A 17,507-nucleotide genomic window follows, 5' to 3' on the forward strand; every position below is an offset into this window, starting at 1 on the left:
GCACTGGAGGGCACTGATTGGCAGAATTGTTGGGCACATATTGGCAGCACTGGTGGGCACTGATGAGGCTGCACTGGTAAGTGGCACGGATAGGTGGCACTGATAGGTGGTACTGATGGGCACTGGTAGGTGGAACTGATAGGTGACACTGTTGTGGAGGCATTGATTGGCAGCACTGATGGGAATATATTGACAGAACTGGTGGGCACACATTGGCAGCACTGGTGGGCACTGATGAGGCAGCAATGATGGGCACTGATAGACTGCACTGATGGGCACAGATGAGGCAGCACTGATGAGGCTGCACTGATAGGCGGGAACTGATTTGCACTGATAGGTGGCACTGATGGGCACTGATAGGCGTTACTAATTTGCACTGATAGGTGGCACCGCTAGGTGGCACTGATGAGCACTGCTAGATGGCACTGATAGGCAGTACTGATTTGCACTGATGATGGCACTGGTACGTGGCACTGATAGGCAGTACTGATTTGCATTGATAGGTGGCACTGGTGGGCACTGATTGGCAGCACTGGATGGCACTGTCTGGCAGCACTGGTGGGCAATGATTGGCAGCACTGGAGAGCACTGTCTGGCAGCACTGGAGGGCACTGATTGGCAGAACTGGTGGGCACTGATTGGCAGCACTGGTGGGCACTGATTGGCAGGACTGGTGGGCACTGATTGGCAGCACTGGTGGGCACTGATTGGCAGCACTGGTGGGCACTGATTGGCAGGACTGGTGGGCACTGATTGGCAGAACTGGTGGGCACTGATTGGCAGCACTGGTGGGCACTGATTGGCAGCACTGGAGGGCACTGATTGGCAGTACTGGAGGGCACTGATTGGCAGCACTGGTGGGCACTGATTGGCAGCACTGGTGGGCACTAATTGGCAGAACTGGTGGGCACTGATTGGCAGCACTGGAGGGCACTGATTGGGAGAACTGGAGGGCACTGATTGGCAGCACTGGTGGGCATTTGTTAGCAGCAAGGTTCTTCTGGAGGGTAACACAAGTGTAAATGAGGTGTAAGAAGATGGCAGGGCGGGCGCTGGATTAGTGATCAGGACTGGTATGAGGACAGGGCTCTGACTGAATAGCCGATACCAAATACTGAAAATAAAAAGATAAAAGAATGGAAAGAATGAGGCGCCTAAAGGGAACGTTCATGACGTCTTTCTACAACAAAGGCTTTTCCTTTATTTGTGAATTCCAGGTGAAGGTCCCTTTAAGGGAAACTGCTCCAGAGACAACCATTGTTCTTCCTGGAAGTACCAGTTGCCTGGCTGTCATGCTGATCCTCAGGTGCTCATACAATGACTCCATCACTGAGTTTGCAGATCAGAGCCTCTCATTCCCTTGATTTGTAGAATAGTTCCAGCTGTGGATGACAGACAGGCAACCAGCATTTCCAGAAGGAACAATGACCACTCCTTATTAGAATAATCACCTACACACTCGCTGCTGCGAATTTTTCATCACTAAGCTGTTTCCCATAGCAACCACATTACCAGCTTTGTATGAGGGAACCTGGTTGCTATGAAACAGCACTTGCCGTACACGAGCACGTGGAACTACAGGGCCCATCATTCCCTCTACGTCACATCACATAACAGGGAACGCCCCCTGAGCCTGAGTTTCCATGGTAAAAGTCTTCGGCACGGCCCATCTCATTTCCCCACCGGCGTCATCGTTTACTCTGCGCCAATCCCTGCTTAGCGCGAGGCGTCACCCCAGCAACAGGTCACCGCTCATTGGTTGGCAGCTGCTGGTCCGACGAGCGTCTGTCCTATGGCAGCCGTCAGTCCACTATGGAGCTGAGAAGCCATTGGCCAAAGCTGACAGCTGGGGCGGGACTAGAGACCGGCAGCTAGCGAGTATAGCGGGACGTGTGTGGATACTGTGACCGAGCAGAGCGCATCATCCCCGGCAATGGATTTCCTGAGGTCGCTCGGCCGTCCGGAGGAGATCTACAACCTCATCAGGTTCAAGATGGGCGGCTGCCAGGCGGTGATGACCAAGATGGAGCAGGTAAGTGAATCCTGTATACCTGTCATGTATATATCCCCCTCTGATCTGCTCTGTGCTATCCTGTATACCTGTCATATATATATCCCCCTCTGATCTGCTCTGTGCTATCCTGTATACCTGTCATGTATATATCCTCCTCTGATCTGTCCTGTGCTATCCTGTATTCCTGTCATGTATATATCCTCCTCTGATCTGCTCTGTGCTATCCTGTATACCTGTCATGTATATATCCCCCTCTGATCTGTCCTGTGCTATCCTGTATACCTGTCATGTATATATCCTCCTCTGATCTGCTCTGTGCTATCCTGTATACCTGTCATGTATATATCCTCCTCTGATCTGCTCTGTGCTATCCTGTATACCTGTCATGTATATATCCTCCTCTGATCTGCTCTGTGCTATCCTGTATACCTGTCATGTATATATCCCCCTCTGATCTGCTCTGTGCTATCCTGTATACCTGTCATATATATATCCCCCTCTGATCTGCTCTGTGCTATCCTGTATACCTGTCATGTATATATCCCCCTCTGATCTGTCCTGTGCTATCCTGTATACCTGTCATGTATATATCCCCCTCTGATCTGTCCTGTGCTATCCTGTATACCTGTCATGTATATATCCTCCTCTGATCTGCTCTGTGCTATCCTGTATACCTGTCATGTATATATCCCCCTCTGATCTGCTCTGTGCTATCCTGTATACCTGTCATGTATATATCCCCCTCTGATCTGCTCTGTGCTATCCTGTATTCCTGTCATGTATATATCCCCCTCTGATCTGCTCTGTGCTATCCTGTATACCTGTCATGTATATATCCCCCTCTGATCTGCTCTGTGCTATCCTGTATACCTGTCATGTATATATCCCCCTCTGATCTGTCCTGTGCTATCCTGTATACCTGTCATGTATATATCCCCCTCTGATCTGTCCTGTGCTATCCTGTATACCTGTCATGTATATATCCCCCTCTGATCTGCTCTGTGCTATCCTGTATACCTGCCATGTATATATCCCCCTCTGATCTGCTCAGTGCCATTCTGTATACCTGTCATGTATATATCCTCCTCTGATCTGCTCTGTGCCATTCTGTATACCTGTCATATGTGTGTGTGTATATATAGTTCTTTAATTTGCTCTGTGCTATCCTGTATACCTGCCATGTATATATCCTCCTCTGATCTGTCCTGTGTTATCCTGTATATATTTTCCTCTGATCTGTCCTGTGCTATCCTGTATACCTGTCATGTATATATCCCCATCTGATCTGCTCTGTGCTATCCTGTATACCTGCCATGTATATATCCCCATCTGATCTGCTCTGTGCTATCCTGTATACCTGCCATGTATATATCCCCCTCTGATCTGCTCTGTGCCATTCTGTATACCTGTCATGTATATATCCCCCTCTGATCTGTCCTGTGCTATCCTGTATACCTGTCATGTATATATCCCCCTCTGATCTGTCCTGTGCTATCCTGTATACCTGTCATGTATATATCCCCATCTGATCTGCTCTGTGCTATCCTGTATACCTGTCATGTATATATCCCCCTCTGATCTGCTCTGTGCTATCCTGTATTCCTGTCATGTATATATCCCCCTCTGATCTGCTCTGTGCTATCCTGTATACCTGTCATGTATATATCCCCCTCTGATCTGCTCTGTGCTATCCTGTATACCTGTCATGTATATATCCCCCTCTGATCTGTCCTGTGCTATCCTGTATACCTGTCATGTATATATCCCCCTCTGATCTGTCCTGTGCTATCCTGTATACCTGTCATGTATATATCCCCCTCTGATCTGTCCTGTGCTATCCTGTATACCTGTCATGTATATATCCTCCTCTGATCTGCTCTGTGCTATCCTGTATACCTGTCATGTATATATCCTCCTCTGATCTGCTCTGTGCTATCCTGTATACCTGTCATGTATATATCCCCCTCTGATCTGTCCTGTGCTATCCTGTATACCTGCCATGTATATATCCCCCTCTGATCTGCTCAGTGCCATTCTGTATACCTGTCATGTATATATCCCCCTCTGATCTGTCCTGTGCTATCCTGTATACCTGTCATGTATATATCCTCCTCTGATCTGCTCTGTGCTATCCTGTATACCTGTCATGTATATATCCTCCTCTGATCTGCTCTGTGCTATCCTGTATACCTGTCATGTATATATCCCCCTCTGATCTGTCCTGTGCTATCCTGTATACCTGCCATGTATATATCCCCCTCTGATCTGCTCTGTGCCATTCTGTATACCTGTCATGTATATATCCCCCTCTGATCTGTCCTGTGCTATCCTGTATACCTGTCATGTATATATCCCCCTCTGATCTGTCCTGTGCTATCCTGTATACCTGTCATGTATATATCCCCCTCTGATCTGTCCTGTGCTATCCTGTATACCTGTCATGTATATATCCCCCTCTGATCTGTCCTGTGCTATCCTGTATACCTGTCATGTATATATCCCCCTCTGATCTGTCCTGTGCTATCCTGTATACCTGCCATGTATATATCCCCCTCTGATCTGCTCTGTGCCATTCTGTATACCTGTCATATGTGTGTGTGTATATATAGTTCTTTAATTTTCTCTGTGCTATCCTGTATACCTGCCATGTATATATCCTCCTCTGATCTGTCCTGTGTTATCCTGTATATATTTTCCTCTGATCTGCTCTGTGCTATCCTGTATACCTGCCATGTATATATCCCCCTCTGATCTGCTCTGTGCCATTCTGTATACCTGTCATGTATATATCCCCCTCTGATCTGTCCTGTGCTATCCTGTATACCTGTCATGTATATATCCTCCTCTGATCTGTCCTGTGCTATCCTGTATACCTGTCATGTATATATCCTCCTCTGATCTGTCCTGTGCTATCCTGTATACCTGTCATGTATATATCCTCCTCTGATCTGCTCTGTGCTATCCTGTATACCTGTCATGTATATATCCCCCTCTGATCTGTCCTGTGCTATCCTGTATACCTGTCATGTATATATCCTCCTCTGATCTGCTCTGTGCTATCCTGTATACCTGTCATGTATATATCCCCCTCTGATCTGTCCTGTGCTATCCTGTATACCTGTCATGTATATATCCCCCTCTGATCTGTCCTGTGCTATCCTGTATACCTGTCATGTATATATCCCCCTCTGATCTGCTCTGTGCTATCCTGTATACCTGTCATGTATATATCCTCCTCTGATCTGCTCTGTGCTATCCTGTATACCTGTCATGTATATATCCTCCTCTGATCTGTCCTGTGCTATCCTGTATACCTGTCATGTATATATCCTCCTCTGATCTGCTCTGTGCTATCCTGTATACCTGTCATGTATATATCCTCCTCTGATCTGCTCTGTGCTATCCTGTATACCTGTCATGTATATATCCCCCTCTGATCTGTCCTGTGCTATCCTGTATACCTGTCATGTATATATCCTCCTCTGATCTGCTCTGTGCTATCCTGTATACCTGTCATGTATATATCCTCCTCTGATCTGTCCTGTGCTATCCTGTATACCTGTCATGTATATATCCTCCTCTGATCTGCTCTGTGCTATCCTGTATACCTGTCATGTATATATCCTCCTCTGATCTGCTCTGTGCCATTCTGTATACCTGTCATATGTGTGTGTGTGTATATATAGTTCTTTAATTTGCTCTGTGCTATCCTGTATACCTGCCATGTATATATCCTCCTCTGATCTGTCCTGTGTTATCCTGTATATATTTTCCTCTGATTTGTCCTGTGCTATCCTGTCCTGTGATGTCCTGTCATGTTGGTTTCAATGCCCCAGGCTAAGCCCCTCCCCTGATGTCAGCATTGAGCTGTTGTGATTGGTCGCTGGGCGCTATGTAGCATTCAGAGCTGGGAAGGTGATATGGAAGTAGTGGGGGAGGGGTGACACATCTCACCTTGTTATGGGCATGCTGGTTCCAGGGCAGTGACTCCTCACCATCCAATCACAGACTCCCATGGGCTGCCCTACAGGTGACAAATGCCTCAGTGTAGCTCTTTGGTGGGTTTTGCCAGTCTGATGGCGATATAAATCTGAATTCTCAGAGAGGTGTATGAGCGGCTCTGTGTCACATGTGATCACTGAAGAGTGGCGCCCCCTTTGTGTGCGACATAAAATCGCAGCGTGATTTCACACAGGATCACAAAACGCTGATTGTGAACGCCGCTCCAAGCTGACCGCACACCAGTAGAACTTTGAGAAGTGAGTTTTTGGGACGTTGGTCCGATTATCTGATAGTGGAGTCATAGCGACAATCGATTTACACCATAGTGATGAGGAAAATAGAAGAAGGATGGAAACTGCGCCGTTCTGTTGGGAAAAATTGGAGGCGCAATTAAGACGCAGAATCCAAAACCACAAGGTGACAATCGATCGCCATTTTTCAGGGTCTTCTTTGAAATGCGTGGATCCCTTCAGTGAGGATCACACTCGGCTTCCTGTGAACGGGCGCTTTTGAGCATTTTTTTTTTTTGTGCATTTTCACACGGCATGCACAGAGCGGCCCATTCATTTCAATGGGTTGTCCGATACGCACCAAAGAAGCTCCCGCACCCCTTCTGGGCATTAAGCGCCACGCGTTCTGATGCCATTTTCTTGCCTTTTAACGTGCAGAAAAACGCAGGTCTGGGGTGCCATTTAACAATAAGGCTTCATTCACACCATGGCATTCCGGATCGTGGGCGGAATCGCTGCAATTCTGCCTGCGATTCCTGAATCAGTGCAAAACGCCAGATGCACTTATACACGGCGCGATTTTGCCACAATTATTGTCCAACAAATTGCGTCAAAATCACACAAACAAAATAGCAGGACGCGAGTCACCCCACCCAATGGAAGTTGTTCTTAGGGGTGACAGCCTGGGTTTCCACTATTGTGACCTGAAAGTCCTGCGATTTTGATGCGACTTGAAGCAATGCCTGTGTATTCCTAAGATCTATGGACCATCAAAGTCATACCAAAGTAGTGAAGGGACTGACTTGAAGTTGCACAGATATGAACGGTACTCATTGGAAAACATAGGGAACGACTTGTCATGCGACTTTGCAGTCCTAAGTGGCATTACAAGTCGCACCAGTGGAGATGTAGCCTTACGTGACTTTGCCGCCATTTGTCTTTTGGGCGACAGGCGTCCCACAATTTTGTTTGCACGATTTTGAGGCAATTTGTCTTTTGGGCGACAGGCGTCCCGCGATTTTGTTTGTGCAGTTGGACTCCGTTTCCGCTAGTGAAAGTTGTCATGCGGCTTTGGACAGAAAGTCGCATGACAAGTCACAGCCCATTGATTTCAATGGCACCCGTTCCAAACTATGCGACTTAAATTTGCAGCGATTTTGAAAAGGTTCCTGCACTACTTTGATGCAACTTTCATCCAGAGACTGTAAAGTAGGATCACAGCCATTTTGTTTGTGCATTTTGCGGCGATATGACTTTTGGGCGACAGGCATCCCGCCGTTTTGCTTGTGTGATTTTGCAGCATTTTGTCTTTTGGGCGACAGGCATCCTGCCATTTTATTTGCGCAATTTTGTCTTTTGGGCGACAAGTGTCCTGCAATTTTGTTTGTTTGTGCGATTTTGCGTCGATTTGTCTTTTGGCGACAGGCATCCTGTGATTTTGTCTTTTGGGGGACAGGCATCCTGCGATTTTGCAGCGATTTTGTCTTTTGGGCGACAGGCGCCCCGCCATTTTGTTTGTGCGATTTTGCGGCGATATGTCTTTTGGGCGACAGACGTCCCACCACTTTGCGCGATCTTGCGGCAATTTGTCTTTTGGGCGACAGGCGTCCCAGTTTTACCGCCCCCCTTGAACAGTGACATGCAGCTTCTTATGGCTGTAAACAAGGCATGTCGCTTTCGGCGAGCGTTGCCGCCACCGAAACGCAGGTAATGCATGTCTATGGGGCTAGCCACCAATTGCATGCAAAGCATGTGTTGTGGCTTTTAAAGGGTTAAATCAGGCGGCATCCGATCGCCTCTGAAAAGCGATCCAGGCAGTCCTCGCCACGTGTCTGAACGAGCTGTCAAGCAGGTTTTCCGACTTTCTGTAGGAACGCTCAAAACAAACTTCTACTGGTGTCTGTAGAAACAGGAATCTTCAAACTACGGCCCTCCAGCTGTTGCGGAACTACACGTCCCATGAGGCATTGCAAAACTCTGACATTCACAGACATGACTAGGCATGATGGGAATTGTAGTTCCTGAACACCTGGAGGGCCGTAGTTTAAAGACTCTTACTGTAGAACAAAGCAGCTGTTGTGGTGTGTGTGTGTGTGTGAGCAAAGGGTTAATATGGGGAGATGTGTGACTCCGCCCACAGAGCATGAAAACATTGGGGAGGGGGCGGGGCCCCGTGGGTGTGTTGTGAAGCCTCCCCCCCTCTCTCATGCACACTCACCTTCCCCTGTCGGGGGGCGCCACTCCTGACTCTGTCCCCGGAGGAGACCTTCCCCCACCACGGTTGGCCCATGGCCAGCGTCAACTGCAAGGTGGCCGCCTCTCTGTTCAAGAGAACGCTGTGCCTGTCCCCGGCTCAGAGGTCTCTACTGACTGTCAGCAGGCTGCAGGAGAGGGGGCTGAGGGAAGGCCGCACCGTCCACAAGTGCTTTGCCCCCCACAATGCCCCCCTCTGCAGGTTTCATGCCGTCTCTTTACCCCGACAGGACAACATGAGCCCCAGTCTGAAGACCTGCTACAAGTACCTGAATGAGACCAGCCGCAGCTTCGCAGCCGTCATCCAGGCCCTGGACGGGGAGCTCCGGTGAGTGCGACTAGAACCCCCTCCGGTTATTTGTAGGGGGACACCCTCCGCATTGGAAAGTTCCAGAAAAATCACCCTTGTGCACTGGAAGGGGTTAAATGCTTGTTTTTGTCCAAAGGAACACACCCCTCCCAGCAAAGCTGGAACCATCTAGTGTTACGTAGGACCAAAGGCAGAACTTTTCATTTTGGATAAAGTAATAGGACCCCCTGTCAGTTATTTATGTAATTTGTTTTTATATAGTTATCTCATCGGGGAGATTTCCCTTTACTTCCTGTCTCAAAGCCACAACAGGACGTGAGAGGAAATCCCTGCTTGTCATCAGAATTAGTGCCTCAAGTCAAAGGAAATCCAAAGTGAGGGAACCTCTTGCGTGTCATCTGAACTAGTGTCCCCATTGAGGAGATTTCCCTTCACTTCCTGTCCTATAGCTAGAAAAGGACTTGAGAGGAAATCCTTGCTTGTCACCAGAATTAGTGTCTCAAGTCATATGAACTAGTGTCCCCATTGGGGAGATTTCCCTTCACTTCCTTTCTCAAAGTCACAACAGGATGCGAGAGGAAATCCCTGCTTGTCACCAGAATTAGTGTCTCAAGTCGAAAGAAATTCTTGCTTGTCACCTGAACTAGTGTCTCAAGTCATAGAAAACCCCCAGCTTGTCATCTGAACTAGTGTCCCCATTGGGGACATTTCCCTTCACTTCCTGTCCTTTGGCTAGAAAAGTATATGAGAGGAAATCCTTCCAAAGTGAGGAAATTCCTGCTTGCCTCCAGAATTAGTTTCTAAAGTCATAGGAAATCCTTGCTTGTTATCTGAACTAGTGTCCCCATTGGGGACATTTCCCTTCAATCCTGACCCATAGCGACAACAGGATGTGAGAGAAAATCCCTGCTTGTCACCAAAATTAGTGTCTCAAGTTGAAGGAAATCCCTCCAAAGTGAGGGAACCCCTTGCTTGTCATCTGAACTAGTGTCCCCATGGGGAGATTTCCCTTCACTTCCTGTCCTATAGCTAGAAAAGTATATGAGAGGAAATCCTTCCAAAATGAGGAAATTCCTGCTTGTCTCCAAAATTAGTTTCTAAAGTCATAGGAAATCCTTGCTTGTCACCTGAACTAGTGTCCCCATTGGGGAGATTTCCCTTAACTTCCTGTCCCATAGCGACAACAGGATGTGAGAGGAAATCCCTGCTTGTCACCAGAATTGGTGTCTCAAGTCGAAGGAAATCCAAAGTGAGGGAACCCCTTGCGTGTCATCTGAACTAGTGTCCCCATTGAGGAGATTTCCCTTCACTTCCTGTCCTATAGCTAGAAAAGGACTTGAGAGGAAATCCCTGCTTGTCACCAGAATTAGTGTCTCGAGTCATAGGAACTAGTGTCCCCATCGGGGAGATTTCCCTTCACTTCCTGTCGCATAATGACAACAGGATGTGAGAGTAAATCCCTGCTTGTCACCAGAATTAGTGTCTCGAGTCATAGGAAACCTCCAGGTTGTCTCCTGAACTAGTGTCCCCATCGGGGAGATTTCCCTTCACTTTCTGTCTCAAAGCCACAACAGGATGTGAGAGGAAATCCCTGCTTGTCACCAAAATTTGTCTCAAGTCGAAGGAAATCCTTCCAAAGTGAGGGATCCCCTTGCTTGTCTTCCGAACTAGTGTCCCCATTGGGGAGATTTCCCTTCCCTTCACTTCCTGTCCTATAGCTAGAAAGGTACTTGAGAAGAAATCCCTCAAGTGAGGGAACCCCTTGCTTTTCCCCAGAATTAGTGTCCCCATCGTGGAGATTTCCCTTCACTTCTTGTCCTATAGCTAGGACAGAACATGAGAGGAAATCTCTCCAAAGTGAAGGGATCTTTGGTTGTCACCAAAATTAGTGTCCTCCATTTGGGAGACTTCCCTTCCCATAGCCTAAACAGGATGTGAGAGGAAATCCCTCCAGAGTGAGGGAACCCCTTGCTTGTCTGAATTAGTGTCCCCATTGGGGAGATTTCCCTTCACTTCCTGTCCTTTGGCTAGAAAAGTATATGAGAGGAAATCCTTCCAAAGCGAGGAAATTCCTGCTTGTCTCCAGAATTAGTTTCTAAAGTCATAGGAAATCCTTGCTTGTCACCTGAACTAGTGTCCCCATTGGGCAGATTTCCCTTAACTTCCTGTCCCATAGCCACAACAGGATGTGAGAGGAAATCCCTGCTTGACACCAAAATTTGTCTCAAGTCGAAGGAAATCCTTCCAAAGTGAGGGAACCCCTTGCTTGTCTTCCGAACTAGTGTCCCCCTTGGGGAGATTTCCCTTCCCTTCACTTCCTGTCCTATAGCTAGAAAAGGACTTGAGAGGAAATCCCTCCAAAGTGAGAAAATCCCTGCTTGTCACCAGAATAAGTGTCTCCATTAGGGAGACTTCCCTTACCATAGCCTAAACAGGAAGTGAGAGGAAATCCCTCCAAAGTGAGGGAACCCCTGGTTGTCATCAAAATTGGTGTCCCTTTTAGGGAGATTTCCCTTCATTTCCTGGCCCAAAGCTATAACAGGAAATGAGATAATCCCTCCAAGGTGATGGAGTCCCTGGTTGTCAGCAGAATTAGTTGGGGATATTCCACTTCACTTCCTATGCCATAGTCGCAACAGGACACAAGGAAATCTTTCACCCTGTCAACAGAATTAGTCCCAAGTGATAGGAACCCCTGATTGTCACCAGGATTGGTGTCCTCATTTTGGAGACATCACTTCCCTTAACTTCCTGTCCCATAACCAAAACAGGAAGTGAGAGGAAATCCCTCCAAAGTGAGGGTGTTTCATCACATATGGCGACCGATCACATTTGGCTACCCGCTGGAGTGCGCATGCGCGATGCCGCCATATGCGTTCCAACACTTTTAAAACTTTTGTCACTTTTTAACCCTTTTTTTAAAGCGTATAAAAAAAATAAAAAGCGTTAAAAGTGTTTTTGTCACTTTTAACACTTTTAAAACGTAAAGTTTTAAAAGTGTTGGAACGCATATGGCGGCGTCGCGCACGTGCACTCCAGCGGGTAGCCAAATGTGATGGGTCTCCATATGTGACGAAACAATGGAACCCCTGCTTGTCACCAGAATTTGTGTCCCCTTCACTTCCTGTCCCAAAGCCACAATAGGATTTAAGAGGAAATCCCTGCTTGTCACCAGAATTAGTGTCCCCCTTAGGGATATTCCCCTTTAATTTCCTGTGCCATAGTAAAAACAGGAGGGAAGAGGGAATCTCTGGTTGTCAGCAGAATTAGTGTCCCTGTTAGGGATATTCCACTTCACTTCCTGTGCCATAGTGACAACAGGACACGAGAGGAAATCTTTACACCCTGTCAGCAGAATTAGTCCCAAGTGATAGGAACCCCTGGTTGTCACCAGAATTAGTCCCAAGTGATAGGAACCCCTGGTTGTCAGCAGAATTAGTCCCAAGTGATAGGAACCCCTGGTTGTCACCAGAATTAGTCCCAAGTGATAGGAACCCCTGGTTGTCACCAGAATTAGTCCCAAGTGATAGGAACCCCTGGTTGTCACCAGAATTAGTCCCAAGTGATAGGAACCCCTGGTTGTCACCAGAATTAGTCCCAAGTGATAGGAACCCCTGGTTGTCACCAGAATTAGTCCCAAGTGATAGGAACCCCTGGTTGTCACCAGAATTAGTCCCAAGTGATAGGAACCCCTGGTTGTCAGCAGAATTAGTCCCAAGTGATAGGAACCCCTGGTTGTCACCAGAATTAGTCCCAAGTGATAGGAACCCCTGGTTGTCACCAGAATTAGGGCTCTTTCACACAGACGATCCGTATGTCCGTTTTTCATCCTTCCGTTTTCGGATGAAAAACGGACATACAGTCATCCCTATGGAGCGTCGGATGTCAGCGGTGACATGTCCGCTGACATCCGACCCCGCTCCGATCCGAAAAGTGTAACGGAGGAAAAACCTACTTTTCCATCCGTTTTCGGATCGGATCGGATGACGACGGACTCTACGGTCCGTCATCATCCGATCCCCCCCATAGGGGAGAGCGGCGCTCTGACAGGTCCGTCGCTGCACAGTGTGCAGCGATGGACCTGTCATCTTCCTGCTCAGCGGGGATCGGCGGAGCGATCCCCGCTGAGCCAGCGTGTGTTCACGGGGCGGATCATCACTGATCTGCCCCGTGTGAAAGAGGCCTTAGTGTTGTCATTCGGGAGATTTCCCTTCACTTCCTGTCCCGTAGCCACAACAGGACAGGAGAGAAAATCCCTCCAAAGTGAGGGAATCCTTGGTTATCACCAGAATTAGTGTCCCTATTGGATGATTTCCCCTCTTTTTTCCTGTTCTATTGACAACACAGAATTCACATTTGTTGATGATAGTAAACCATACAAATAGAGGAGGTGACACAGACAACAATAAAACCTGACAGTGGGGCTAATCCCTCTCCCCTCCCTCCAAAACAAAACAAATCTTTGCCTTTAGTTCTACTCTAAGTTGAATGTTGTGGGGAAGGATTGGAAACCCTCTTCCCTGTTTTACTGTCCGGGACTCCATAAGAGACATTTTTCCCTCACTTCCTGTCCTGGTGACAACAGTTAATGGGGACAAATCTGGAAAAAAAAGGGATACAGACAGCAATGAAAACTGATGGGGGGTGGAGGAGGGGTTCTAGTTTTCCCCTATGATAAAAGATGTTTTATTTCTCTTTGTGTTAACTGGTCATACATTATACAATCTTATTGTACAATTCTCCTTTAGATTTACAATAACTAGAGGGTGCACCAAATGGAAACTTTGGTACCGAAAATATAGGATACACATATAGGATAAAATGTAGCATACACATATAGGATACACATATTATATTCGACTATTTAATGAATTTATTGTTGACCATCATCGGCACCTTTAGCGCAAGAAAAAATGCATCTCTTCTCTATGTAAGTCTCCACACTGGTCCATTGCTCTTCTGTTGTGGGGTAAAAATCCTGCTTGCTGCATTTGTGGTCAGTTACAGTATAATTTTGGTGATCTGAATACTTTTAAGTGCAAAGGAGGGATTTGGGGTCTTTTAGAGCCCTGATCCCTCCATAAAGAGTACCTGTCACCACCTATTATTACTCTCACAAAGGATGTTTACATTCCTTGTGACAGCAATAAAAGTGATCAGATTTATTTAAATTTTTTTTTTTCTTAAGTGCCCCTGTCCCCACGGCAAAGAGAGCGCATACGCAAGTGGCGCCCGCAAATGTAAACGGTGTTCAAATCACACATGTGAGGTATCGCCACGATTGTCTGTCAGAGTGAGAGCAATAATTCTAGCACTAGACCTCCTCTGTAACTCTAACCTTTTTTTAAAGTGTCTCCTATGGAGATTTTTAGGTACTGTAGTTTGTCGCCATTCCACGAATGTGCGCAATTTTTAAAGCGTGACATGTTGGGTATCTATTTACTCGGTGTAACATCATCTTTCACATTATACAAAAAAAATTGGGCTAACTTTACTGTTTTTATTTTTTTTTTACATTCACGAAACTGTATTTTTTCCCCCCAAAAAATGTGTTTGAAAGACCGCTGCACAAATACAGCGTGACATAAAATATTGCAACGATTGCCATTTTATTCTCTAGGGTCTCTGCAAAAAAAAAATGTAATATATATATATATAATGTTTGGGGGTTCTAAGCAATGTACTAGCAAAAAATATGGATTTAACTTGTAAGCAACAAATGTCAGACATAGGCTTAAGCATGAAAGGGTTAAAGTTGTATTGCAGGGAAACGTTAACTGCAAGGATGGAGTACATAACCGTCATCTGTGTTCACCCAGACTCAGAGCCCCCCCTGCCAGAAAGCACAATCGGGTCATTGATTTTACAGTTCCCTGCCGTAGATACAAAAACCTGTCCACCCAGAAGTGATATTTCCATGTTTGGCAGGTGTTAAAGGGTTAAAACACACACGTAAGAGATGATTACGGTATTTGGCTGTCAATGTTGCAATGATGAGGATGTCTCTAATGAGTCACTAACGACAATTGTATTTTTGTTCTTTTCCAACCCTGTGTACACAATGATCAGTAGCAGTTGGTGTGTAGTAAAGTGACATCTGGGGGAGGGGTGATATTTTGGTGTGTAGTAAAGTGACATCTGGGGGAGGGGTGATATTTTGGTGTGTAGTAAAGTGACATTTCCGGGGGGGAGGGGTGATATTTTGGTGTGTAGTAAAGTGACATTTCCGGGGGGGAGGGGTGATATTTTGGTGTGTAGTAAAGTGACATTTCCGGGGGGGAGGGGTGATATTTTGGTGTGTAGTAAAGTGACATTTCCGGGGGGGAGGGGTGATATTTTGGTGTGTAGTAAAGTGACATTTCCGGGGGGGAGGGGTGATATTTTGGTGTGTCATCTTACACCATATCTCGCCTGTGCTGGGCTGATGATTTGTGTACGGCTCCTCCCATAGCATGCTGCATGTTTACTCTCTGCATTCTCTACACGCCGATGGTGACATTGGGATCAGAGTTGTTGTGATCCTCCGGTCATTGCATGTGATATCCTGACACTTGTATAAATGTCCTTGGATGGGGTGCAGGCTGACAGTGACAGGGGGGGGGGGTTGGTGCAGCTGTGCATAGAAACCAATCAGCTTCCAGGTTTAAGCCCTGGTTCACGTTGATGCTACTTTGACTTCAGTTGATTTCAGGTGCTACTTGGCTGACATCTGTGCCTCTTCATGCACAGATGTCTATGCAAGTCGCACCTGAAATCGCAAAAAATAGTGCAGGAACCTTTTTATCAAATTAATGTGACACTGCAAAGTCAGAGTCGCACCGATTTTTGAATGGTTCTATTGCCAACAATAGGGTGTGACTTGTCGTGCGTTTTTGGAACTGTCAAATTGCATGACAAGTCACACCGGTGTGAACGGGGGGCTTATTGTCAAAGTTTAATTGAAGCTGAAGTTAGAAGCTGATTGGTTACCATGTACAGGTGCACCAGTTTTAGTAAATCGGAGTACCAAAATTGTGATCTCCAGTCATTAGTTATGATCACCTGATCCCTGTATATATCTCCTTAGATGGGGTGCACACTGTCAGTGACATGGGGTCCTGGGATCAGAGTAATTGTGATCTCCAGTCATTAGATATGATCACCTGATCCCTGTATAAATCTCCTTAGATGGGGTGCACACTGTCAGTGACATGGGGTCCTGGGATCAGAGTAATTGTGATCTCCAGTCATTAGATATGATCACCTGATCCCTGTATAAATCTCCTTAGATGGGGTGCACAGCGGAATGAAGGCAGTCAGTCACATGGCTGAGGCTGGGTTCACGCTATTGCGAATTGGATGCGGATTTCCCAGCATCCAGTTCGCATGTCAGGAGACTGACTGTTTTAACCAGCTCTTAATGAATCGGTCAATATTCGATCGGTGGGGGGTACTGGCCTGACATCCTTTGATCAAAAAATCAGGTGGAGAATTCTTGGCCAAACAGCACCTGTGTTCAATTCGATCCACTCATTGTTCAGGTATTCTGACAGCTGCAGGTGCTGTGGCTGCTCAGCAGTGCAGTAAAGCACACATTTAGTCTGTACCGTACAATGCTCAGCAGTGCAGTAAAGCACACATTTAGTCTGTACCGTACAACGCTCAGCAGTGCAGTAAAGCACACATTTAGTCTGTACCGTACAACGCTCAGCAGTGCAGTAAAGCAGGGGTCCCCAACCACCGGGCCGTGGCCTCTCTGCAGCCGGGTCTTGGGGGCGGGAGGCATGGGAGAGCCAGGCGGGCGGGTGGGTGTACGAGCGAAGCGGGTGGGCGTGCAGAGATGACATCATCTCTCTCCACCTGCCCTACATTACCGCTCTTCCGCCCTCACAGGGCGGGCCTCTTCAATGTTGGAGGTGCGGCAGGAGCAGAGAGATGACATCCTCTCTCACTGCCTGCCTCACATCACCGCTCTCCTGCCTCACATCACCGCTCTCCTGCCCTGACTTAGAACAGACCACTGCAGAGGCCTGCCTGAGTATCCACATCTGGTGGCAGGTGACGTGACAATCCACATCTGGTGGCAAGCAGCATGGCAAGTGGCAGGCGAAGTAGCAAGTGACAATCCGCATCTGGTGGCAGCAAACATAACAATCCGCATCTGGTGGCAGGCAGCATGGCAAGTGACGAGCTGCATCTGGTGGCAGGTGACGTGGCAAGTGACAATCCACATCTGGTGGCAGGTGACGTGACAATCCACATCTGGTGGCAGGTGACGTGACAATCCACATCTGGTGGCAAGCAGCATGGCAAGTGACAATTTACATCTGGTGGCAGGTGACGTGACAATCCACATCTGGTGGCAAGCAGCATGGCAAGTGACAATCTACATCTGGTGGCAGGTGACGTGACAAGCTGCATATGGTGACAGTGGCAAGTGACACGCTCGGGGCTCCCACTGATTCTGCATTATGGCGCGTTGAACTATTTCCCCCACGCGCTGGCACACCGGGTGGCTAGGGTGGTGCCATGTGCAACAGTATCGCTCCTTCTGCCCAACCCACAGTTTTTTTTTGCACTTATAGTGTGGCCCCAGGCTGTTTTCTTTAATAAGGTGATTACTTGCCCAGGGAAGGAGCAATTTCTTTAGACTCACTTCTGGTAGTTAAATAGTTTCTCCCCAGTCTCCAACGACCCTTGCAGTATGGCCGCAGTCTCT

At 47.3% G+C, this 17,507-nt stretch overlaps 1 protein-coding gene across 2 annotated transcripts in view; it reads left to right on the top strand.

Moving 5' to 3' along the window:
• Window positions 1-1,834: 1,834 nt before the first annotated feature.
• The window catches only part of LOC141139216 (squalene synthase-like), a 35,345-nt gene continuing 19,672 nt past the window's right edge, over window positions 1,835-17,507 (top strand). Inside the window, exons 1-2 of one of the 2 annotated variants that reach the window (XM_073625142.1) lie at window positions 1,835-2,032; window positions 8,730-8,827. In XM_073625142.1, coding sequence (XP_073481243.1) covers window positions 1,934-2,032; window positions 8,730-8,827 — 197 coding nt within the window. In that variant the 5' untranslated portion in view covers window positions 1,835-1,933. Of the gene's footprint in view, window positions 2,033-8,381; window positions 8,828-17,507 lie in introns of those variants that run through there. The other variant, XM_073625141.1, reaches the window with a different exon arrangement.

This window comes from Aquarana catesbeiana, linkage group LG04 (assembly GCF_042186555.1).
Source record: "Aquarana catesbeiana isolate 2022-GZ linkage group LG04, ASM4218655v1, whole genome shotgun sequence".
Taxonomy (NCBI): Eukaryota; Metazoa; Chordata; class Amphibia; order Anura; family Ranidae; genus Aquarana; species Aquarana catesbeiana.